At 46.8% G+C, this 27,224-nt stretch overlaps 2 protein-coding genes across 2 annotated transcripts in view; both read left to right on the top strand.

Moving 5' to 3' along the window:
• The window catches only part of LOC142257479 (uncharacterized), a 345,860-nt gene that overhangs the window by 181,140 nt on the left and 137,496 nt on the right, over window positions 1-27,224 (top strand). The window lies entirely within an intron of this gene.
• LOC142257415 (uncharacterized) overlaps window positions 1-27,224 on the top strand; it is a 65,158-nt gene that overhangs the window by 34,237 nt on the left and 3,697 nt on the right. The window contains exon 6 of the mRNA XM_075329522.1: window positions 10,733-10,835. Within this exon, the coding sequence (XP_075185637.1) occupies window positions 10,733-10,835 (103 nt within the window). The remainder of the gene's footprint in view (window positions 1-10,732; window positions 10,836-27,224) is intronic.

Here is a 27,224-nt window from a genome sequence, read left to right as displayed (position 1 = left end):
GGGGAGAGAGAGCGACAGACCCCGCACTACACATGGGGGAGAGAGAGCGACAGACCCCGCACTACACATGAGGGAGAGAGAGCGACAGACCCCGCACTACACATGGAGGAGAGAGAGCGACAGACCCCGCACTACACATGAGGGAGAGAGAGCGACAGACCCTGCACTACACATGGGGAAGAGAGAGAGCGACAGACCCTGCACTACACATGGGGAAGAGAGAGAGCGACAGACCCCGCACTACACATGGGGGAGAGAGAGCGACAGACCCCGCACTACACATGAGGGAGAGAGCGCGACAGACCCCGCACTACACATGAGGGAGAGAGAGCGACAGACCCCGCACTACACATGGGGGAGAGAGAGCGACAGACCCCGCACTACACATGAGGGAGAGAGAGACAGACCCCGCACTACACATGAGGGAGAGAGAGCGACAGACCCCGCACTACACATGGGGGAGAGAGAGAGCGACAGACCCCGCACTACACATGAGGGAGAGAGAGCGACAGACCCCGCACTACACATGGGGGAGAGAGAGCGACAGACCCCGCACTACACATGAGGGAGAGAGAGCGACAGACCCCACACTACACATGGAGAAGAGAGAGCGACAGACCCCGCACTACACATGAGGGAGAGAGAGAGCGACAGACCCTGCACTACACATGAGGGAGAGAGAGCGACAGACCCTGCACTACACATGAGGGAGAGAGAGCGACAGACCCCGCACTACACATGAGGGAGAGAGAGCGACAGACCCCACACTACACATGGAGAAGAGAGAGCGACAGACCCCGCACTACACATGGGGGAGAGAGAGCGACAGACCCCGCACTACACATGAGCGAGAGAGAGCGACAGACCCTGCATTACACATGAGGGAGCGACAGACCCCGCACTACACATGAGGGAGAGAGAGCGACAGATCCCGCACTACACATGGGGGAGAGAGAGCGACAGACCCCGCACTACACATGGGGGAGAGAGAGCGACAGACCCCGCACTACACATGGGGGAGAGAGAGCGACAGACCCCGCACTACACATGAGGGAGAGAGAGCGACAGACCCCGCACTACACATGAGGGGGAGAGAGCGACAGACCCCGCACTACACATGAGGGAGAGAGCGACAGACCCCGCACTACACATGGGGGGAGAGAGCGCGACAGACTCCGCACTACACATGGGGGGGGGGGAGAGCGACAGACCCTGCATTACACATAAGGGAGCGACAGACCCCGCACTACACATGAGGGAGAGGGAGCGACAGATCCCGCACTACACATGGGGGAGAGAGAGCGCGACAGACCCCGCACTACACATGGGGGAGAGAGAGCGACAGACCCCGCACTACACATGGGGGAGAGAGAGCGACAGACCCCGCACTACACATGGGGGAGAGAGAGCGACAGACCCCGCACTACACATGGGGGAGAGAGAGCGACAGACCCCGCACTACACATGGGGGAGAGAGAGCGACAGACTCCGCACTACACATGGGGGAGAGAGAGCGACAGACCCCGAAGGCGCCGACAGAAAAAAAGGGAAGACATCTGCACTGTTTTATCTTTTCAAATAATTTCCCCTTCAGTTTTTTGTTTTTTTTTCAACTTTTTATTTTTGAAAGAAGATTTTTAAACAAGTTTTACAGTAAAACAGAAACAATTACCGCATTTTTCGCTTTATAAGACGCACCTGATTATAACATGCACCTCCAAATTTGGTGAAGGAAAAGAGAATTTTTTTTTTTTAATGTTAAATGGGGTCCATCTTATAATGCCAGTGTCCCTCTAACAAATCATATAGGGTATATGTCCCTCATAGCCCCCCATCCTAAAATTAGCCCCTTAATCTGGATATGGCCCCCTTATATTAAATAAAGCCCCCTTGTGATGGCACACGTTCCCCTGTGCTGCCTATGGCCCCCTAAGGATTGCATACATTCCCCTGTGCTGCCTATGGTCCCCTATGGATTTCACACGTTCCGATGTGCTGCCTATGGCCCCCTATGGATTGCATACATTCCCCTGTGCTGCCTATGGTCCCCTATGGATTGCATACATTCCCCTGTGCTGCCTATGGTCCCCTATGGATTGCACACGTTCCCCTGTGCTGCCTATGGCCCCCTATGGATTGCATACATTCCCCTGTGCTGCCTATGGTCCCCTATGGATTGCACACGTTCCCCTGTGCTGCCTATGGCCCCCCCTATGGATTGCATACATTCCCCTGTGCTGCCTATGGTCCCCTATGAATTGCACACGTTCCCCTGTGCTGCCTATGGCCCCCTATGGATTGCATACATTCCCCTGTGCTGCCTATGGTCCCCTATGGATTGCACACGTTCCCCTGTGTTAGATAGCGCCCCCATGCTGCTGCCCATGGCCCCTATAGATCGCACAAGTCCCCCTGTGTTAGATATCTCCCCCAGGCTGCTGCCCATTGGAAAATAAAACCCTCTTTCCTTACCTCCTCCAGCGCTGATCTCCCTCCTGTCTCCCTCCGTGCTTCTCTTCCTCCACTTCCTGGTTCTCAGTGCGGTCATGTGATCGGCACAGCAGACTGAGATCTCTGCATGCCTGATCACAGTGGAAGCAGGGACACCGGGAGAAACGCTGGAGGGGGTAGGTAAAGCTTTTTTATTTTAGAATGAGCAGCAGCATGGGGGCCAGATCTAACACGGCCGGGGGTCATGTACCATCACAAGGGCGCGCAGAGAAATATAGTATGCACCGCTGCCCCAGCCCCTCACTGCGTGCGATTTCAGCACCACCGGAGATGGACAGCGGCTGTGCATATTATATGAGCGGGAGCAGGAGATCAAATGCTGCCGCCGCAGCGTTCACCTGCCCCCAGCACAGCGCCCCCACCTCCCCTGGACCCTGCAGTGTACATATATATATATATATACCCCCCCCCGTATATTCGGCTTATAAGACGCACCCCCTACTTTCCCCCAAAATTTGGGGGAACAAAAGCTGCTTCTTATAAAGCGAAAAATACGGTATACATGTAAAGGAAACATTTTCCAGGTATGCAGTTAGATACATTGTGTGACACGCAAATTAGAAATCAGGCGAAGGAGGAGTGGCTTCATGACGTACTTCGGACTCGAAAAGGGCAAAGAAATCCACATCACAACTATGGGGACTCAGGATACGTGCTCGTCTTCTCTCGGTCTAGTGTATAATATGAATACCCACTGCAGGAAACACCTATTCAGCCTCAAATCTGGAAAGTGTTTCCAAAGTCATCCCACAGAGACCATGTCTTTATAAATCCGTCCATTGTATTGTGGAGCTGTGCGGTCAACCTCTCCATATTTCTAACATCCTTTATCCGAGCATAGAGGTCTGAGATTGACGGCGGAGCTACACTCTTCCAGAAGAGTGATATTAGACATTTGGCAGCCGTGAGAATATGTAGGAGAAGCTTTAATTCAGGTTTGCTTAAAGACGACGGGAGGGCATTTAGTAAATACACCACCGGGTCCCTACTCACATTTCTACCTACTAATCTACCCATCAGGGATTCCACCTCCTCCCAGAAACCACTGACAGCTGGGCATGTCCAGAATATATGGTATAAGGATGCTCCCCCAAGTCCACATCTCCAACATACATCTGGGTAGGTGCGGTTGAACTTATTGAGAAGCTCTGGGGTGTGGTACCATGTCATAAGGACCTTGACTTGATTCTCCTTATAGAGAGTGCTGACTGAGGACTGAAATGTCCTAGTTCATATCACCGACCAGAGTGCTTCTGATAGCGGTCGCCCGACCCAGCCCTCCCATCTCTTCATGTATGTGTGCTACACTGTCTGGAGAATTCCCACTTGACAATATGTTATAAATGGCTGAAATTAAACCCTTGGTTGAAGTGCGCCCCGAGCAGAGGGTCTTAAATGCCGAAGGGCGACTTAACGTCATCTGCCCCCTAATTTCTGAGAAGAAATGTGTTATCTGTTGGTATTAGAAATAGAGGTAGAGAGGTAATTTGTATTGGTGTCGTAGGTCTGAGAATGGCTTTAATTTTAGCGTGACTGGGTTAACTATATCACGGAAACAATACAGGCCCGCCCCTTGCCCAATGCCCCACTACCCCCGGGCTCATGCCCTCCGTCAAGTGTGTAGTGAACAGGAAGGGAGTCAGTAGAGAAGACTGTGTCGTCAGTTGGAACTTTATCCTGCACTGCCGCCACAGCTCCCTTATGAATGCCATTGGGCCTAGAAGCTCTCTAGAAGGAGTTTCACTAGGGCGACCCCAGATTAGAGAGCTTGGGTGGAAAGGTGCCATCCAAAGCTTCTCGATCTCTTTCCATTTATTATATGCTGGCAGGGTCATCCATGAGGCCAGGGTACGCAAGTGAGAAGCATAATAATAAAGTATAAGATTCGGGCACGACAGACCCCCTCTTGTACGCGGTGCGCACAAGACTGAGTCTGGTATGCGATGCCTCCCAGAGTGCCAGATGAATTGCATAAGTATTGACTGGACTTTTTTCAACACTCCCATGGGAACTCGTACCGGAAGTGTTTCGAACAGATACAGAATTTTGGGATTATTGACCTTTTAATTGTGGCTATTTTGCCTAAAAAGGAGATCTGTAGGGATGACCACTTCTTTAAGCTATTTTCAACGTCTCGAATCAGGGGTGGGAAGTTTGTCTGATATATTGTTTTATAACTGGGGGTTATTTTAACTCCTAAATATTGCAGGAAGTCCGAACGCCAGGAGTACTTAAAGTTTTGTTTTAGGGACTGCACTTAAGCTTCGGGAATGTTGATGGGTAATGCCTCCGTTTTATCTGAGTTAAGTTTATATCCCGAATACCTAGCATACTGGGCTAAGACTCCATGCAAGTTTGGAAGGGAGATAACTGGGTTAGTCAGCGACAACAAGACATCGTCCTCAAATAGGGCCACCTTGAAGGATTTTTCCCGAACCCTGACCCCCATAATATCTGGATTAAGCCGGATTTGTGCTGCCAGTGGCTCAATGCTAAGAACATATAGGAGAGGGGACAATGGGCATCCCTGCCTAGTTCCGTTTCGGATTGGAAGGGATTCTGAATGACCGTGAGGGAGGCGAATTGTCGCCGCTGGACACGAGTATAAGCCTCTTAATGCAGAGATAAATGGCCCTGACAGTCCAAAATGGCCCAACACAGAGAACATGAAGGACCAGTCCAGCCTGTCGAAGGCCTTGTCCGCGTCCAAGCTCAAAAGAAGAGCCTCCACTCCTTCCCTATTCGCCACCTCCACCAAATCCAGGATTCTGCGAGTGTTGTCTCCCGCCTGACGATAGCGAACATACCCTACTTTGTGCGGGAGCCAGTTATTTAGACGTTCGGCCAAGAATTTAGTGAATATCTTGAGATCAGAGTTTAAGAGGCTAATCGGGCGGTAGCTCGCACAGTCCATCGGGTCCTTACCGGCTTTGGGGATAATGGTTATATAAGAATGTAGAAATGTATGTGGGATGTCCACACCCTCCATGAACAGATTGAAGAGGTGTGTTAGGTGAGGTGACAGCTCCTCTAGAAAGGTCTTATAGTATAGGTAGGTGAACCCATCGGGACCCGGGGCTTTATGGCCCGGTAAGTCTTTGATAACTTGGTGTATTTCGTCTGGGAGTATTTTCCGATTGAGTTCATCCAATGCCTCCTGGGATAGTTTTGGGAGGTGACAGGTGGTCAGGTAGTCGTTCACTATTTTTGCTCTGTCTGGTTGGGGCATTTGAAATGGTGGAGGGAGAGAGTATAAAGATGTGTAATAAGCATGAAACAATTGGGCCATTTTTATGGGGTCATATTGAGGGATACCTGAAGTGTCTTGTATCGCGCAGGGGGCAGTAGTTATCGTTTGATCTCTAAGCTTTCTGGCTAACATCGTATGTGGTTTGTTCCCGTATTCGTAGTATTTCTGGCGGGAGTACCGGAGGAGTTTCTCTGTGACCCTGCGTAATCTCTTTTAATTTAGATCTCAAGTCTATCACTTTTTTCAAGCGAGTCTTAGAGGGACGGGTACGGAGATGTTCCTCTGCTATGCGTAAGTCCTTTTCATATTGGCGATAGAGCTGTCGGGAGTCCCTTTTAAGCTTAGAAGAAAGGGCTATGCACTCCCCCCTAATGACTGCCTTGTGGCCTTCCCATATCAGCGGGAAGGATGGAGGTGACTGAAGGTTTTCCGTAAAGTAATTTCTGTATGGCCCGGCGGAGAGATTCTCGAGAAGAAATGTTGGTTAATAAAGAGTCATTAAGTCTCCAGTGGGTTCTTTTTAGAGGGGCCATCATCAGGTCCAGGGATATCGATATGGGGGCATGGTCCGACCAGGTGATGCTACCAATCCAAGCCTGCTGAAGTGTTCTTAGTGTGGGGATATTTCCAAAGAAGTAGTCTATTAGACTGTGAATTGTAATGTGAATTATGTGGGTGTGAGAAGAAAGTGTATTGTCTTGCTGTTGGGTTATCTATTCTCCAGAGGTCATACAATTGGTCTTTGCGGATCAGTCTGTAGATAATTGTGATGGTCTATGTAAGCTTGCGGGGCTTGAGGGTGCATGCAATCTATCAGCATTTTCCGAAAACACCATATTAAAGTCCCCCCCCTATAATGTGTATGGCCCCACGATGTGATGGGAGGCGTGATAGAACAGATGAAACAAATTTAATCTGATTGACATTGGGGGCATAGAGGCTACATAGGATTAGCCGTCTCCCATTTAAAGTACCCTGGACAATCAGGAAGCGACCCAATGGATCCGCCTCCCACTTGCTCACTTGAAATGGGCAAGTGTGAGAAATCAAAATGGCCACCCCTGCTTTCTTTTTTGAGTTCGTGGCTGAAAAGGATTGGGGAAACCAATGACTGGCAAAGTTAAAAGAACCTTTATCTGTAAAGTGTGTTTCTTACAGGAACACTACTGCCGCCCTTGACCTCCGCATCTCCTGGAGGACCAGCCTCCTCTTCACATCAGAGTTCAACCCCTTAACATTAAGGCTCATTAACTTAGCCATCCCGTGACCTCCAGATGTGCTAGAGTGAAGGCTAGTTTCTGAGACTTTCGTTTAGTGTGTGTGATAGGCGTTCCCCCTGAACCCTTCTGTGATAAAGCGTGTATACTTTGATAAATTGCATACCTGTGGATCTTACCAAGACATAAAATAACAAACACAAACATAACTATGTTCAACTATAAAATAGGAATTTTTGATTATGAGATAAGTGTATGGCAGTCAACACTAACCGTCCACTATCCCAATACCTGAGTCGGCTTATATTTACTCAAAATAGAGAGTATCACATTGGATATAACCTGCACTGTAGACTAAAGTGCGAAAAGATTAGTACAACTCTGTCTCAGTGGGTGGGTGGCAAAACTCCACAAATCCGACACACTGGCCCCAACCCCTCCACCCCTGGGATTTTTTAAAGAGGAGAAATCACAAAGATATAGCGAACTATATAGTTAGACCCATTAGGAAGAAGTAAATTCTACAGGTAACCGTAAGTTCCCAGGAAAGCGCAGTCAAGTAGGTTCTTCTTCCCTCGAACTCCTGGATCATCGTTTGCGCGATGTAGTGGCCGGCTGCCAGGTCCGAGGAAGTGGCGGCAACTGCTGGGGCATAGTCCAGTCTGGTAGATCTGGAACAGGAAGGTCAAAGGCCCGACAGAAAGGCTCAAGATCGGCGGGGGTCCGGAGGCTGGCTAGTGTCTCTCCTCGCCATGCGGTGAGGCTAAACGGGAATCCCCATCTGTAAAAAATGTTGTTGTCCTTCAGAGACGACAGTAGTGGGCGGAGGGCCTTCCGCTGCTGGAGTGTTATCCACGAGAGGTCTTGGAATAACTGGATTTTGGTACCTCGGTACATCACTTGTTTTGGCGGTCGTGCTTTAAACATTATTTCTTCTTTAAGTTGAAAGTCAATGATATGACAAATAATATCTCTTGGGTTCCCTTTCAAATTTTTAGGGCGTAGGGCCCTATGCGCTCTATCCATGGGAATTGGATTGTCAGGCAGCCGCTGCAGAAGTGAGTTGAATATAGTCTGCAAAATTGTTATAACATCCTCCTTCGCTGGGGACTCGGGTACACCTCTGACCCTTATATTATGGCGTGCGCCTTTATTGTCCAGATCCTCGATATGACGCTGCAGCTCCCTTATAACGTCAGCTTGAGAGGAGGTTTGGGACTGAAGGTGACGGATGGTTGTTCTAGCCTCACTATGATCGTTCTCCAGCTGATTGATTCTTTTAGAGATGGAAACGACGTCCTGCCGGACCGCCGCTATTTCAGATCTGCAGGCATCTTTAACCTCAGAAATGAGTGTTTGGAAATATTTCTTGGTGGGGAGCTGTTGGACATGCTCCCACCACTCTGCAGGGAAGCACATAGGCTGCATGGTAGAAGGGCTGGCCATTGCCCTCTCCTAGGTTTTCTTCCTGGTGTTATCTGGATCAGAGGGGGACTCCGGGCTCTGCAGTCCCAGGCCCCTAGTTAATTTGTGGGGTCTTTGGGGCCTAGAAGTGAAGGTTTCATTTTGCAACGTTGGTGGTTCCAGTGGAGAGGACAGGGAGTAACCTCCTGCCATTGTTGCATTGTCCCATGGGGGCTGGGGGACTCCAGCATTCTGCAGGACCTCTTATGTGTCCTCCAAAGCCTCCCTGCAACCTCCTAGCAGATCCCCTGATCCCTCAGGGCCACTGCTCCCCAATCCCAGCTCCTCTGCATCCCACTCTGTGCCTCCCGCTCCTCTCAGCGTAGCGTCCACGTGGGTTTCAGGGCTCCAGCCGCCACGCTCCAGTACTTCCAGGTGGGGGAGGGGCAGTATCTCCACCGCTACTCCCGCCCGGCTTCCAGAGCTCGCCTCTAGGGAGAACGGTAGTCGCTCACTTGGCCTGGTGGGTCGGGGGTGCTCAGGATCCTCCAGCTCACCGCGTTCTCGTTCCTGCAGGGCTGCAGGTGAGTTACCGCACGTCCTTCCCGCTGCCGCCATCTTGACCGCGAGGGAGGCCTCCATCCCGCCGGCACTCATGGGTCCCCGCTCCACAATCAGTCTTCCTCCTGCATCACGTGCAGGCGGTCCCCGCGTGGTCTCCTCCACATTCACCGTCGCTGCAGTCGGGCTTCCTACTGCTCCTGCTCCCCCTGCAGCTCCCTTGTCAAAAAGGAGTCCATGGTGAGTGATGCTGAGGTCCCAGGATCTTTAGGATTCTTTGGGGGTTTCTTTTTCCCCATTTTGGATCCTCCATGCTTGTTTAAATGTGCTTTTTGTAATCCCGGGTGGAGGAGCTCAGCACCTAGGCGTCCTGTCTCATGGAGTTCCAGACACGCCCCCCCAGTTTTGTTTTTTTTTGTGTGTGTTTTTAGTTGATTTTTCTCAGCATCATCTCATCCTCTTTACAATAAAGGATTTTCTGTTGTTTTCTTTTGATTTTTCCTGATTGACATAAAAGATGAATAAGGACAAAGACCAAATTATGGAGAAGATATTAAACCTGAGTCTGGAGATAATCTTCCATCTTACTGGAGAGGTGAGAGGTTCTGATGTCATCACAGTACATCATCATCTATGGGAATAACAGAGGATATGACCGGGGAGGTGAGAGGCTCTGATGTCATCACATTACATCATTATCTATGGGAATAACAGAGGATATGACCGGGGAGGTGAGAGGTTCTGATGGCATCACATTATATCATTATCTATGGGAATAACAGAGGATATGACCGGGGAGGTGAGAGGCTCTAATGTCATCACATTACATCATTATCTATGGGGATAACAGAGGATATGACCGGGGAGGTGAGAGGTTCTGATGTCATCACATTACATCATTATCTATGGGGATAACAGAGGATATGACCGGGGAGGTGAGAGGTTCTGATGTCATCACATTACATCATTATCTATGGGAATAACAGAGGATATGACCGGGGAAGTGATGGACTCTGGAAATGTCTGTAGTGATATTAGTAATGTCTCCACGCTCAGGATTACACAGTAGTGAAGACCTCTAGTGATCGCTGTCAGGCCCCTGTGTCTGAAGGTCGGGGAGGAACCCTGAGCCCAATCCCAGGGCCTCCACCTCACCCCCGGATACATGAGGACATCAATGACCAGAAGATCCTAGAACTCACCAACAAGATGCTGGAGCTGCTGACTGGAGAGGTGACACTGCTGGGAATGCTGGGACATTATACAGGACGGTACTGGAGGATTCTGGGTGATGACGGTATCATTGTGTTGTCAGGTTCCTATAAGGTGTCAGGACGTCAGCGTCTATTTCTCCATAGAGGAGTGGGAGTATCTAGAAGGACACAAGGAGCGGTACAAGGAGGTGCTGATGGAGGAGCCCCAGCCCCGCACATCACCAGGTAATAGACAGGACTGAATACACCCGGCCTATAATTATCTGTATGTAATAATGATGTCCGTCCTGTCTGTGTCTCCTGCAGGTCTCTCCAGTACGAGGACGACCCTAGAGAGATGTCCCGCTCCTCCTCCTCCTCCACAGGATCCTCAGGTAGATGGAGATCTCCCCTATGAGGTGTAGACGGCTGTGACCTCCTTGTGTTCAGTCTTGTTTTCTCCTCCAGTATTAGATGTTTTATACTTGTGTAATGAGAGCGGTGGAGACGGCAGGATCACAGCTGACCACAGACCTCACATGTCCGGATCTTATCTCCATTATTCCCGGGGACTTTTACAATATTTTGTTTTGCAGCTTTTGGGTCCGGATAAAGATCTGAACAATATTAATTCTCCAGAGAGAAATGTGAGGGGCGATCAGCGGAGTAACGAGGAGATTCCTACAGATCACCGCCCCGGTGAGTACAGACCACCCAATAACGCACACAAGTCACACATTCCTATATTTCCGCTCTTTGCTGTGTCAGTTTCTCCAGCGGTATATTAACCCTTCATGTAAAATGCACATGAAATGTGAATGAATCTGTGATCCCGGTGCAGGTGATAACACAGGATGTGCAGTTATGTTATAGAAGAGAAATACAGCTGGACATGAATTCTTCCGATGTGAGCGAGGACGAGCTCCAGCTCTTTCCTATTATCCGCTGTCAGGGCTGATGAGGGGTTTCTCCAGTTTAGGGACTAAGAATCCATAGAAAATTGAGACCTAAAAATAGTCCAGTGTGTTTTAAAAAGAAGTTTAGGTGGGTGTGACCTGGCTATGGAGGAGTGAGGACGCGCGGTGTCTCAGATTTTGCCGCCGGACAAAATATCAGCAGATCCACGCAGCCTACAGAGCCAGAAAGCATATCATGAGCCACAGGAGACGGGGCAGAACGCAAGGGTGCAACACCGGGGACTCTCAGGCGGAGATGAGAGGGATCCAACACTTTTTCTCCAGGATCAAACTGCCAGAGGCCTCCAAGGGACTCCTAAAATGGCCGCTGCTCCATGCAGTGAAGCCCTGGCTCATAGCTGTTTACCAGCAGCCACGTAAACACAGAGGAGCCTCCTGCACAGCTGACGCCGAGCAGCCAAACTCTGCTCAGAGTTACGGGGTGTCCAGGCATGGGGATCCAATGGCCAGCCGGCGGAGCAAGTCAATCGGAAAAAACTCGTAAAGTAACGAGTAACCTGAATGCCGTACTATGTGTGCAAGTAGCAAATAGTCGGAATTCAGGTTACTCGTTACTTTGCCAGTTTTTCCCCATAGACTTATTTTGCACACGCTATTCAGAATGAATACGGGAGAAGTAGACAGTATTCGTTATGAGTATAGCGAGTATGAAAACTTAGGTACTCGCTGAACTCTAATGCTGGGCCATTACTGCACTGCGTGGGCACACAGGAGTCGGGGGTCCTGGCTGAACTTAATGAGATGCGCACATGTATAACTGCCATTCCCACCAGTGAGCATATGGAGGCCTATATTGCTAGGCTAGAACTAGCATACCGCTCAGAACCGCCATGAAGGGGCATGGTGAGAGGGTCGATGCCCAGAGTCACACAGGGAAAATCCAGTGCCTTAAAGACGTATCAAAAGCCTAGATTGTCATATTGGAGCAACATTCCTACCAAATACAGTACATAGTGGAGGCTATGGATGATGCTGAAATTAGGAGCCACAGAAACAATATTTGAGCATGTGGCTTGCCAGAATCTGGTAAATCCTAAGACCTTCTTCGTACACTATAAACCATCTTTAACGACATCCTGGGCGAACCCCCTAGCAATATGTTGGACCTTGATAGAGCTCACAGGGCTCTGGGCCCTAAACCTGTGGAAAACGACCGCCCGAGAGATGTGATATGTAGAGTGCATTGCTATGTTCTGAAGGAGCCTATTATGCTCAAGATCCGCAGTGGGCCCTTCATTTTATTCAAAGATGGACAAATCCAAATTGAGCCTTTTCTCCGGCCCTGGACATCCCCTTGGTCGCCATTGAGCTCTGGCCGGACATTCCGATGGGACTGAGGGGTGCTGTACCCGCAGGTGACCGGCAGCATACTCTCTGCCGGGAAAAAGGTGGGCGGACAGTTCCTCACCCACCCCCCACCCACCCTCCCCCCTTAATGGGTCATGGTCTACTTCACGTGGAATTGTTGGACTGTCCCCTCACCAGATCTATTTGATCTCGTCCCGGGTATTGCCTGTTAGAGTCCTCCAGGTTCTCAGACCTGAATGGGTACTATGTGCCTTTTAGATGTAGCGATGGGTTCGGTCCCCCTCTTCTGTGGTACCAATTGGCATAGCGGTGGTGGAGGGGATGCCATCCCCCTGAGAATTGAGAATTTTCTGTTTGAAACTGTTTATATTTTCCTCCCATACCAGAGGTATAGTTTGCTCTGCATATTTGATACCTATGCCCCCCCCCCCCAATTTAGGATTACATGCCACTTTTTTGTGGCGTTGGTTCAATATCCCTTGTTTCACAATCATTGGCACTCGTTTTTCAGCCCATATTTGTCCGTGTACAGGATACGTAGTTACCGCATTGGTTATTCTTTGTCGGATTTTCTCTGAATCTAGTTTCCTTTCTGGACTGTTTTTTGGCTTTTTTGTCTCCTTTCTTAGTTTTCCCTTCTCCACTCTCCAGTGGACTTTTTTTTTTTTTTTTTTTCTTTGCCTTTTCTTACCGGACCTCCCCTTTTAAGATGTCACAGATTAACTGGGTTCTGTAAATGTGAGGGGCCTGAACGTACCGCTAAAGAGGTCTCTCGTGCTCTTTGACATGCACAAGAAGCAAATTCATATCCTACTATTGCAGGAGACGCACCTCAAGATTGGACATCTCTCCTGCTTCAAAGATAGGCACTATACCAAGTGGGTACACAGCTCCAATCCAGAATGAGAATGAAAAGCGATATTAATAGGTAGCCACAAGGCTTTAGTACACTTTGGTTTTAGACACGACAGTCGACCCAGAGAGGAGTTTTATTTTTAAAAAAATGTCAATTCTTCCATTTTCACCGTAGCTAACTGGTATTTGCTTAACAGTGACTCGGTGACAACTTGTTCCTCCCTCCTGTACTCTCTGGCTGACTTTCCAGAGGGGATCCTGATCTTAGGTGGCGACTTGAACTTCACTCTTGACCCTGAAGTAGACTCGACCTCGGGACATCACCCTCTCTCCCATAGGAAACTTACTGTTGTCAAACGTGCCACCCAAAACTTCCGTTTGGTGGATATGTGGAGAACACTGCACCCTACGGATCACAGTTATACTCCCTGGCTCCCTGGCTCATTCCTCATACAGCCGCATAGACCTGTTTCTAATCTGTCAGTGTGCTCTGACCTGGCGGGTACAACACTTTATAGAATAGGAAGCATCTCTTGGTCAGATTAAGTCCCCATATTTCTGAGACTCGCCATCCTGGACAGACTCTGAAAGCCCTTGTTTTGGCGGCTGAATGACAACTTGCTCAGGAATTAGTTGTGTATGGTGGAATTGCAGAATACTATAACCAAATTTGTGGAGGTCCACTCAGTGGATCCTACGGCTCTCCCCACGCAGTGGGAGGCGCTCAAATGTGTATTGAGGGGGTCCTAATCAAATACGGAGCCAGGCTTAAGTGAGTGCCCAAACCATTTATTTCCTGGTAAAGAAAATATCAGATCTAGAGTATGCCCATAAGACGACATTGTCTCCACTTATAGTATCTGAGCTGATCAAACACAGAGAGGAGCTCGAATCCCTTGTTGACCAACGATACACACGTCACAAGACCAGGTTTAATAGATTCCTACATGAATACGCAGATAAATGTGGTAGACCACTAGCTAGGGTTTTCCACCCTAGGGGAGATCCTAGCCATATTCCCACGATTAAACGCTCGGATGGTTCCTTGATCTAGAATTTTGCTCAACTCACCAAACATTTCCTAACTTTTTACAGAGAACTATACATCATCAAGGGCCAATTTAGCAATCTGTGCCAGGAGGCATTAGATCATAAAATCAATGATTGCTTGACAAGGACAGCTTTCCCGACTTTTCCCAGGAATGAGGTTCAGACCTGAGTGAAGGCCATATTGTGTGTAATGAAAAAAATTCTTTCGGTCTAATATAGCGCAATAAGGATATATGCTGATATTAGTTATTTAAACTTTATTAATTAGACGCTCCTATTATTACAACGCGTTTCAGCGGAATTGCTTTCATCAGGTAAAATAGGAGCAGTCAGCTCCTATTTTACCTGATGAAAGCAATTCCGCTGAAACGCGTTGTAATAATAGGAGCGTCTAATTAATAAAGTTTAAATAACTAATATCAGCATATATCCTTATTGCGCTATATTAGACCGAAATAATTTTTTTCATTACACACAATATGGCCTTCACTCAGGTCTGAATGTTATTCAGACTTATGTTATATATAGCAAATTCAAACAATAATAGCAACAATCTGATCTTGTAAACCTGATTATTTCTGTAACAAAGCCCTTGAATAGGATTTATCAGAGACAGAGATATCGTCCATTATCCGAGACTCCCCCATAAGGTAAAAGCCCAAATCCCGATGGGTTCTCCCCTAAATTTTATATTGTTGAATGCTCTCCCTATTCCTGACCAATTCTCGGCCAACACTCTGAGTAGCCCATTCGCTGGAAGCTCACTTGTGTTATCCCCAAACCAGGGACGGATCATACGGTGGATTCCAATTGTAGACCCATTTCACTGATCAATTTAGATAGAAAACTTTTTCGAAAGCATTAGCCAGAAGACTGGCCCCACCCTTCTGAAGATCATCCATATGGATCAAAGGGGGTTTGTGCAGGGTCATGTAGCCCGCGACAACAATAAGTTGTACCTTCTGATGGCCCGCTCCTTACCTATGTGTCTGTTTTAAGTCGCTGATGGCCCGCTCCTTACCTATGTGTCTGTTTTAAGTCGACGCTGAGAAGGGCTTCATCCGGGTCAGTTGGAACTTCATGTTGGCCTCCCTACGGCAAGTGGGCTTTGGTGCTAAATTTTTAGATCGTGCTACATCCTTTTATACTGGCCCCTCAGCAATGGTCAAGGCGAACGGATTTTTGTCCCCCTCATTCCCTATCCACAATGGCACCCAGTAGGGTTGTCCATTGTCTACTTTCCTCCATATTATTATAATGGAGCACCTAGCGGTAACACTAGCATTCATGGCATTGAGGCAGGGGAGAGGCATGGTAAAATGGCCTTATTCACAGATGACTTCATGTTTATTTCCCATCCACATATTTCTCTTCCCTCTTTACTCAGAGTTTACTATATACTGCCTTCCTGGTATGACCCCTATCCTGCTATATACCCCCATCCTGGTATATGCTCTCATCCTGCTATATACTGCCATCCTGCTATATAGCCCCATCCTGGTATATGCCCTCATGCTATATACCCCCATCCTGGTATATACTGCCATCCTGCTATATACCCCCATCCATCCTTCTATATACCCCATCCATCCTTCTATATACCCCCATCCATCCTGCTGTATACCCCCATCCATCCTACTGTATACCTCCATCCATCCTGCTATATATCCCCATCCATCCTGCTGCATACCCCTCATCCATCCTGCTATATACCCCCATGGGGTGCCCACAAAAACAAAAATGCAGCATGTCAAATATTCCTGCGTTTTTTACCCATTGAGTTCAATGAGATGTTCAAAAACCAGGGCTGTGGAGTCGGAGTCGGAGTCGTGGAGTCGGAGTCGGAGCTCATTTTGGTGGAGTCGGAGTCGGTATAAAATGCACCGACTCCGACTCCTAAAATATATAATAAATTGGGGACAGGAGTGCAATGCAGAATGTGCTGAATATTTTACTAAATAACAACATTTAGTATAATGCTTATATTTAAGTGAAAAATTTATTGTAGTACAATGTGAACATCAGACATTTAATAATTTTTATGATACAATAATCAAGATATTTGGATAGAACATAAAATATTTATTGGAATACAACTTTAGAACACAAAAAAACTAATAAATTGTAAATATGTAATATATATAATATATATATATATACAGTGTATATACACACACACAAGATATATATGTAATCTACTGTATATTACATAGTGTATTACATATTTACAATTTATTACAGTTTTTTGTGTTCTAAAGTTGTATTCCAATAAATATATTTTATGTTCTATCCAAATATCTTGATTATTGTATCATAAAAATTATTAAATGTCTGATGTTCACATACACATATTCATGTACTACAATAAATTTTTCACCTAACTATAAGCAATATATGTCGGAGTCGGAGCCGGAGTCGGAGTCGGTGCAAGAGAATTTGAGGAGTCGGAGTCGGAGTCGAAGGTTTGGCTTACCGACTCCACAGCCCTGTCAAAAACGCGATGAAAAACGCAAATTTCAAATATAGCTGCGTTTCTATGGCTAAAAACGCAGCTATAAACGCAAGGTGGGGGTAGTACAGTCACGTGTACAGGAAAAGGATTGTACTCATCCAGTATTCCTTGTGTTGGTAAACACAGAAGAGTGAATCCTCCCGATACCGTCACCCCTGCTTCCACCGTCCTGCGCCATGTCCACTCCCGTCCTGCGCCATGTCCGCTCCCGTCCTGCGCCATGTCCTCTCCCAGCTCTTCTCCCAGTACCGCCACCCCTGCTCCGACTGTTTGCCGACTCCCAGGAAACGTCCGATCGCTGCAGGACCTGCCGGTGATAAACTGATGCGGTCACCTGACGGCATCAGCTGACAGTTAAAGTCCAACAGTGAGGCCGGCTTTTTACGGCCCAGCTGGTTTAAATGATCAGCTGATGCTGTCAGGTGACCGTAGCAGCTGATTACCGGCCGGTCCTGCAGCGATCGGACTGGAGTCTGCAGAGAGGTAAGTATAGTTTGTTTTTTTTCTAGTGATCCACCAGCTGATTGTATAAAAGCAGTTTATACAATCAGCTGATGTGTCATGTGATTCAGGTCTTTGAACCTGACACATCATCTGATCGCTTTGCCTTCAAGTAAACCGATCAGATGATATTGGATCCGGATTGAACATTGCGGGACCCAGGACTACGGCGGAGGGGGGATTCTTCTTTTCTATAAAGATGGAGTCACTAATTGTGTTGCGTTTTATTTCTAATAAAAATACTTTTGTGTGTTTTATCTTTACTAGAAATTTATGGTGGCCATGTCTTAATATTGGCGTGCCACCATGAATTTCAGTCTCCGTGCCAGTTGATAATACACAGCTAGCCCTAACCCCATTATTACCCAGCGAGCCACCCAGCACCAAGGCAGCTAGAAGAGTTGGATACAGCGCCAGAAGATGGCGCTTCTAGAGCTCTTTTGGTTATTCCATGTAATCTTTGTTTTTGAGTGCACTGAATCCGAAAATGACCTCAGTTTTGTTTAAGTAACTATGTTAAATAAGACAATACCTCAAAATAAATGAAAATAGACTCATAAAATTTATTTTTTATTACAAATGTTTCATAGAAATAATTTTTTTAACTGCAGTGAGCTCAGTAACACACACTAAAATCGATTCTTCTTCCCTGTGAGGCTTCTCTTTGTACATTTACGCTTGTGAGTAGCATCTGTGATGTCTCTCTGAAGCGTCTGCCATCATTGTAATGCTCAATCTTCCCTGGTATCTTCTTTCCATCTCTTTAATGTCTTGGTGGAATCGTTCACCTTACTCTTCACTCACAGCTCCCAAATTTTCAGGAAAGTTGTCAAGGTGGGAATGGAGGAAATGCACTTTCAAACTCATCAGGCAACCTAAACCTTTCAGCATTTGTCTGACTATTTGTAGTCATGGTCTTTGTTATTGCCTAAAAATTTCTCTATAACCTCTTTAAATGCAATCCACCCTTCTTTTTGAGGATGCGTCATGGTATTGATAAACTCTTGATCAGCTATAAGCCTTCTAATATCTGGTCCGACGAACACACCTTCCTTCAATTTTGCTTCCAAGTGGCCTGGAAACTTGGCGACCAAGTATTTGAAGCATTCTCCCTTTTTTGGAAGTGATTTTACGAATTGCTTCATCAATCCCAATTTGATGTGGAGAGTAGAGTTGAGCGATGTTTGAGTCGAGCGGTTCGACAATTTCAAATTTGAGTAATTTTGGTCGGTGTTCGAGTCGTTCGACGAACTCGAACGATTTGCTTCAAATTCGGCAGTTCGAGTTACCGTTCGATAACGGTTCGATCACCAAAAGCGTGGCTTTTCACAGTAAGGCTGTGTGCGCACATTGCGTAGCTGTATGCGTCCTGCGTCCCCAGCACAATCCCTCTCGCTTTCCTACTCACGATCACGGGCCCGGCGCTGCACGGCTGCCACAAAGCTCCGGCAGCTTTTCCTCTTTCGAAAATGGCTGCCGCTTCATTATTCAATCTGGTATTCCCTGCTTTCCGCACCCACTGGCGCCCATGATCGGTTGCAGTCAGACACGCCCCACGATGAGTGACAGCTTTCTCACTGCAACCAATCACAGCCGCCGCCGGCGGGTCTATATCGTGCAGTAAAATAAATAAACAATAAAAAAAATGTGGTTCCCCCTCCCCTCCAATTTTGATACCAGCCAGGAGAAAGCCACACGGCTGAAGGCTGGTATTGTCAGGATGGGGAGCCCACCACCCTAACAATATCATCCAGCAGCCGCCCGGAATTGCCACATCTATTAGATGCGACAGTCCCGGGAGTCTACCCAGTTCATCCCGAATTGCCCTGGTGCAGTGGCAATCGGGGTAATAACGAGGTTAATCCTGGCCGGCGTCTCCCCGACATACCTTCCATGATTAACCTGTAAGTGAAAGTAAATAAACACACACAACGAAAAATCCTTTATTTGGAATAAAGGACAAAAAACACCCTCTTTCACCATTTTATTAAAATCCCCAAATACCCCTCCAGTTCCGACATAATCCACAGAGGTCCCACGACGCATCCAACTCTACTACATGAAGCTAACAGGAGCGCCATAGAACAGGAGCACTCTGGGTCAGATCCACGCAGCAATAAAGTGAGCCGCGCTGTCAGCGGGGACATCACTGAGGTAATGCTTGCATGTGCGGTGATGATGGTGATTGTAGTGCCTGCGTGTGTGCAAGGATGAGTGCCGTAGTGCCTGCGTGTGTGTGAGGATGATGAGTGCGGTACTGCCGGTGTTTGCCCACCCATCCATCCGCCCAAATCATCCAGTCCATGTGAAAAGAGACGGAAGGCACTCACCAAATATGCGGTAAAAAAAAAAGCTGTTTTATTCGACCATCAGGTCAGGGGGAAAGGCGTGGCCTTTCATTGGTATGAGCACCGTGGCCAGAATGCAAGGAAATTTACAAGTCATATAATGCGTGTATAAACCTGAAATAGGAAGATTGAGCGGTTAGCTCGCTGAATGGTGCCAGTGTTTTTTTATTTTCTACTGATCCATCAGCTGATTGTATAAAAGCCGTTTATACAATCAGCTGCAGTGTCATGTGATTCAGGCCCTTGAACCTGACACATCATCTGATCGCTTTGCCTTCCAGCAAACCGATCAGATGATATTGGATCCAGATTGCACGGCGCGGGACCCTTGACCCAGGATTACTGCGCAGGGGGGTTCTTTATTTCAATAAAGATGGAGTCACTAATTGTGTTGTGTTTTATTCCTAATAAAAATATTTTTCTGTGTGTTGTTTTTTTTTTTATCTGTACTAGAAATTCATGATGGCCATTTCTGATATTGGCGTGACACCATGAATTTCGGGCTTAGAGCCAGTTGATTATATACAGCTAGCCCTAACCCCATTATTACCCAGCGAGCCACCAGTCACCAGGGCAGCTGGAAGAGTTGGATACAGCGTCAGAAGATGGAGCTTCTATGAAAGTGCCATTTTCTGGGGCGGCTGCGGACTGCAATTCGCAGCAGGGGTGCCCAGAAAGCTTGGGCACCCAGCGCTGCGGATTCCAATCCCCAGCTGCCTAGTTGTACCTGGCTGGACACAAAAATTGGGCGAAGCCCACGTCGTGTTTTTTTTTAATTCCCTATATTTTTTGTTCCCAGCCGGAATAGGTTGGTTGGGGCAGCCCGTAGCTGCCTGCTGTACCTGGCTAGTATACAAAAACATGGCGAAGCCCACGTAATGTTTTGGGGGGGGGGCAAAAAGCTCCTGCATACAGTCCTGGATGGAGTATGCTGAGCCTTGTAGTTCTGCAGCTGTCTGTATGGAGGAGAGCAGACAGCAGCTGCAGAACTACAAGGCTCAGCATCCTCCATTCAGGACTGTATGCTGGAGGGAGAGGCAGGGGGAGCAGAACTGCATGGCTCAGCATACTTCATCCACTGGTGTATGCAGGAGAGCAGACAGCAGCTGCAGAACGACAAGACTCAGCATACTCCATCTAGGACTGTATGCAGGAGATTTTTGCCCCTCAAAAAAAATGACGTGGGCTTCGCCATATTTTTGTATGCTAGCCAGGTACAGCAGGCACCTACGGGCTGCCCCCAACCCCCAGCTGCCTGTTTGTACCCGGCTGGGAACCAAAAATATAGGGAAGCCCTTTTTATTTTAATTATTGCACAAATTTCATGAAATAATTTAAAAAAAATATGACGTGGGCTTCGCCCAATTTTTGTGTCCAGCCAGGTACAACTAGGCAGCTGGGGATTAGAATCCGCAGCACAGGTTGGCCCAAGCTTTCTGAGCCCTTCTGCTTTGAATTATAGTCCGCAGCCGCCCCATAAAATGGCGCTTTCATAGAAGCGCCATCATCTGGCGCTGTATCCAACTCTTCCAGCTGCCCTAGTGATGGGTGAAGCTCTTTTCACTTTCCATATCCTGAATTGTTGCTTCTGCTTCGTCCAAGAAGTCTTCATGTTCTTTAATTAGCTTCAGCGTTGCTATTCTTTCTTCCAGTCCCTTCACCTTTTCCTCTAAGAGGGCAATAAGTTTGCATTTTTGACAGTTGAAGTTGGATTCCTGGTGCAGCAGATCCGTAAACATGTGGCATGTGTTGCAGGTGACCGTGTAGAATTTTCTTCTCTTCCATATTGCTTGATGCAGTGTATGATGGGTGGAAAGTCTTTTGCGATGTCCTGAAACAGCGAGACCCGGCAAGTTCCAGCAATCGATTAGCTTAAGGCGACTCTTCTCCTCTTCCCAGAATGCACTGGAAATATGCAGATGAGCTTCCTGCTTCTCCAATCCCTGGTTTTGCGATGTCCTGAAACAGCGAGACCCGGCAAGTTCCAGCAATCGATTAGCTTAAGGCGACTCTTCTCCTCTTCCCAGAATGCACTGGAAATATGCAGATGAGCTTCCTGCTTCTCCAATCCCTGGTTTTGCGATGTCCTGAAACAGCGAGACCCGGCAAGTCCCACCAATCGATTAGCTTAAGGCGACTCTTCTCTTCCCAGAATGCACTGGAAATATGCAGATGAGCTTCCTGCTTCTCCAATCCCAATGTTAGGCAAGTTTGACCCGGCCATTAAAAATCTCCAATAAAGGGTTAAAAAATAAGACATTACACAGAGAAAAAATACTTTTAATAGAAATAAATACACAGACACACTTAGAGACTCCATGTTTATTACTCCCTCTCAACCCTCCATGATCCTGGTATTCAGTCTTCTTTCTTCTTCAACCCATGCAGCTCTGCTACATCAGACAGCACTGCATGGGAGGAAGACGCTGCTGCTCCCCCATGCAGTCTAATCACTCAGTGAGTGAGCGGAGGCTGTGGGTTGTAAGCGGTGACGTCACCGCTGCCACCGTTGCTATAGTAACCGGCTGTGGCATCCAGTCCTTGCATGTGGGCTGACTCTGTAAAGAGCGCTGACATGCAGGGACAGGGAGTCGACCATGTGCCCAAGTATCTCGCCGGTACACGGAGTTGTTCAAAGGAGCACCGCGTACCGGAGAATTGCACTGACAGGACCTAGCATGACATCTAGCCATGCGACCAGTCTGTAGCCAATGAGATAATAGACACATGACTGGTCACATGCTATGACGACGTCACGGAAGGTCCTATCATCAGTGCTGGTTACCGGGAGGGCGCAGCGATGATTGTAAGGAAAAGCGTCGGGAGCCAGAGTGCAGAACGCGTCGCGGGGACCTGTAAGTGTAATGGCAATGTTTATTAACTGTATGTGTACATGTATAATGTGTTTGTATGTGTTTTTGTTTGCCTGCCATTGTTTTCAAAGGGGTTCCTCGAACGTTCGCTGAACTAAGCCGCCGTTTGACGAACCGAACTCGAACTCTAGGGGGCTGGCTCAACACTAGTGGAGAGGTGGTAGAAGAACTTTATGGGGAGGAACCAAAGTTTCTCGGAGGACATTTTTTTTTTTCACCAACTGTGAGCACCCTCTGCTGCCAATTCTTCTTGGTCCAGTGATTTTGTCGGTCTCGACTGTCCCATAGACACAGAAAACAAGGGTATTTGGTATACCCAGCTTGTTGCCCGAGCCACGTGCACAAGACTTTCAAATCCCCGCACACTTTCCAACCGTGGTCTTCATATTTAAGTTTACAAAGAACTAATTCCAAGTTCTCGTAGGTTTCCTTGAGGTGTACGGAATGACCTACAGGGACAGACGCATAAAAAACGCCGTTTTAGAGTAAAACTGCTTTGAGACTTCTTTTTGAAGAATCTAAAAAGACGTCATTGCGCTGAATCATATTGGATTTTGAATTGACCCATCAAACCTTCGACAACAATGCAATAAACCAACTTCTCTTCCTGGGCAAAGTAAGGAACGAACTTGTCTTCACGATGTCGGAACCATGAAAAAGACACTCCTGGCAACAATAAATTCTTGCTTTTGAGCCTTGAGACGAATAACTCAGTGGCATCTTTGGGAAGATTTAAGTCTCTTACCAAATCATTCATCTCCTCCTGGGAAAACCATTTTGGTCTTGTATCATCTTCAAAGTCAGAACTTGATTCATCTGGTTCAGGTATCACTCCACCTTCTTCAGACATGGTTATCTCTTCCAAGGTAGCAGGGGCCTTGGGTACTGGTATATCTGTGCCATGGGGGATTGGACGAATTGCTGCGTGAATATTGGGGTATGAAATGGAATGCTTCCATTTTGAATTATACCCTTTCACATCGCATGAACAAAAGTAACAATCGTCACGATGGTTCTTTTGCTCTCGCCATACCATAGGAATCCCATAACGGAAAGCTTTTTTTTCTTACCCTTGAACCAATTTCTGAGGTCCTCAACACACAGTTTGCACACTTTGAGGCGCCCAAGCTTTATCTTGATCTCAAAGTTTTAGTCTGAAATATGCGATGTATACTTTTTTCACAAAGTCTGTAATATTCAGCTGTTGCTTCAACACTGTATATTTACCACAAATGTAACAGAAACTGTCAGGCGAATTAATACACTTCCGCTGAGCCATAATGCTAATTTTGGGAAACACGGTTGAATATGAAGAGCTAATACGAACTGAGATTAAAAAGTGTGAACAGGCGAGAACAAAGATAAAACAATTGAAACAAGCCCCGGCATGTCAGAGCGCGCTCATTCAGCTTACAAAATGTTGATGCTGGTTTCATTAGCTCACCCTGAAAGTTCTTTTCTTTGAAGGTTTTTTTTTTTTTTTTTGGCCTTTCTCTGGATCAACATGTTAGGTTACGGGTTGAACTAGATGGACTAAAGGCCACTTTACACACATAGATAAATCTGCGGCAGATCTGTGGTTGCAGTGAAATTGTGGACAATCAGTGCCAGGTTTGTGTCTGTGTACAAATGGAACAATATGTCCATGATTTCACTGCAACCACAGATCTGCCAAAGATTTATCTCTGTGTGCAAAGTGGCCTTTAGAGTCTCCCTTCAACCTTAAAAAAAAAAACTATGAAACTATAAACTATGAAAGTTTATATTTTTTTGGCATTATATATCTTCAATTCATTGATGTTAATTAATTAATAGTAATGTTGACTTTCAAAACCCTAAAAAAATTAAACAAAAATATGAAAAATTTATTAAATTTGAAGAGAATTTTGCATTTTGTGGCAAATCCTGACATCCAGGATTTTTTTCAATTTTTTTTCGTTTTCAGCACACCAAAATACATGGAAATTAGATGGAAATAATCAAACAGCTTTTTAGTCGCAGACCTGTGTGATAGATAGATAGATAGATAGAGGGATAGATAGATACAGAGATACATAATAGAGGGATAGATATTTCAGCTTTATTTATCATGTTTGTGTCCCCCCACACACACAGTATTTATTAATCAGCTGTGACACACTGAGGACATACTGCAGTTCTCGCGGCCGATAATGTGTTCACATTACCGACCGTGAGAAATGTCCTGGAGTTACCTCTGCAGCCTCGCTCAAGGAGCCGCATTCAGCACTCGCTCACTGAACGAGGCTGCGTGGAGAACTGTCAGACGTGGCTGGAGCAGTGCTGGAAGCGCCGCGGGACATCAGTGTGGATTACGTCGGAGCTTTGTTTGGGGGATTAATAAAGTGGAGAAAGAGGGGGCTTTTTGTCTCTTAATCCAAATAAAGGAATTTTTCGGGGTGTGTGTATTTTTACTGTCACAGATTAGTAATGGCGTGTCATAGACACTCCCATTACTAATCTTGGACTTAGTGGCAGCTATTGGTTGTCGTTAACTCATTATTACCCTGATTGCCACCACATCACGGCAATCTGGAAGAGCCGGGGGACACGCCGGGACTGTCGCATAATGGATGTGACATTCTCGGGGCAGCTGCGGGCTGATATTCTGGGCTGCGTGAGGGGGGGGGGGGCGTTATTTATGGCCCTCGCCCTCCCCAGCCTGAGTTTTTTTTTTTTTATTTTTAATATGTACATTAGATTTCTATGTGTCTGTGCATTATATATGTATACTTCCTACACCACTGAAAATGGAGGAACTTTCTCTTCTTCTCCTAGTCACATCACTTCCTTGCAAAACGCAGGGCAGGGATGTACACTATGTACCGAAAAACACGAAATAACGCAGGAAAACGCAATGAAACGCACATAACTTTCTACCTGCGTTATTCCCTGCATGAGGTCATGATTACATTACAGTCAATGGAGTGAATAACGCAGTTAGCTTCAGAAAGAAGTGACATGCTCATTCTTTTTCTTAAAAAAATGTACTGAAAGAATTTTCTTAAGAAAAAAACGTAGTGTGCGCACAGCTAATTTTCTTTGCCATAGGTTTTGCTGGGGAATGTCTGCAGAAAGGTTACAACCATTTTCTCAAGAAATTTCTACAGCAAAAACGCAGGTAAAAACGCAGTGTGTGAACATAGCCTTAATGCAAAGCCACATCCTGTATGTTGCATGGACCATACCTTTCTGCTGTGCAAAGACACTATGCCCAAATGGGGGTGAGCAAATGATGTCACTGTCCTGCTGTCTGCCTGAAATGGTTTTAAACATTTTTGTTGAGTTTTAAAATTGAAATGCCAGGCAACATCCTGTGTGTAAGTCAATGCAATTAGGCAGTGATTAAATTAATATGCATCAGAGAATACAGCAACACAGCTGCAGAGTTGTGGAACACTATCCAGGCCGAGTTTCATAAATGGCTGGCTCCACTGAACCTGGAGCCAGGGATGGTCATGTGCAATTATGGTGCAAACCTAGTGGCTTCATTACGCCTCGGCGACATTACATATGCATTGCATGGATCAACCTCGTTATACAAAAATTTCTAGTGCGCTATTATGTCCTGAATGCGCTATTGCAGAAGGCACGGCCACTGTCTGCTCACTTTTTAAAATTAAAATCCCGGGCCGCAGCCTATGTGTTGCATGGACTGTACCTCTCAGCTCTTTTAAGGCCCTATGGCTAGAGGGTAATTGATGCTGATGTCTGCCTGAAAGGATTTTTAATGTCGTGACTACAATATGGGTCTCCCAAGTTTTGTCTTTTCGGTAGTGCCAGTCTTCTGGGAGCAAGAAGCCTGCACCTGCCCCTCAAACATGTTTTTAAATGTCAAGACTCCAAGATAGGTCTCAAAGTTGTCTCTTGTCTGTACGGTTATGGGAGCACCAGCCGTACACCTGTCTCATCCACCTCTATATTTCTTATGTCAATAGTGTAGGAAGTTTAATGGCTATGCCAAAACAGTGGTACTACACTGTAAAATGTATTTCTGCTGTTTTTAGAAGTATTTCACCTCCCCCCCCTTCCCAAAGGTGTGTTTTCTGCCTTATGTTTGGCCTACCATTGAATTAAATAGGGTTCGATAAAGGTTCAGAGTTTGGTTTGACTAACCGTATATACTGTATATACGCACCATATGTTAAGTTAGGCTCGGCGAACCGAACCTTCAAAGGTTCACTCATCTCTAGTTATAATATACGTGCTGTTGTAGAGCAAAAAATAGTTGTAGCTGGGGAGTGAGTTCCGAAGGCCAGCCGCTGCCATAAGGTTGCAGCAATCCTCCGTGTCCAGTAGCCTAAATGGCCACATTTCCAGGGCAAGCAGTCTGTAAATATGCCCGTTTAGTGTTTGGTCCTGTGGGTGGGTGCTTGTTTGGCTGGCTGTATATTTTCATTTCCATGTCAAGTCCTGGATTAGGGATACCTGAACGCTGGGCTGGGGAAAACGTCTGACAACGTTGCTGATGGTGCTTGTGAATGTGCAATGACAGATGCAGGGAAGGAGATATCTGTGCCTGGACAGGGGATTGAAAAGCACGTAGCACTATGTACTTTCTTCCTCCCTCTCCACCTGGCCCACATGCAAAGCTTATTCTTAAATTGGGAGCACAGAGCATTTGAGGAGGCAAAGCAGGATGGTTA

Source organism: Anomaloglossus baeobatrachus, chromosome 1 (assembly GCF_048569485.1).
Source record: "Anomaloglossus baeobatrachus isolate aAnoBae1 chromosome 1, aAnoBae1.hap1, whole genome shotgun sequence".
Lineage (NCBI taxonomy): Eukaryota > Metazoa > Chordata > Amphibia > Anura > Aromobatidae > Anomaloglossus > Anomaloglossus baeobatrachus.
This window is presented reverse-complemented; position numbering and strand designations above follow the sequence as displayed.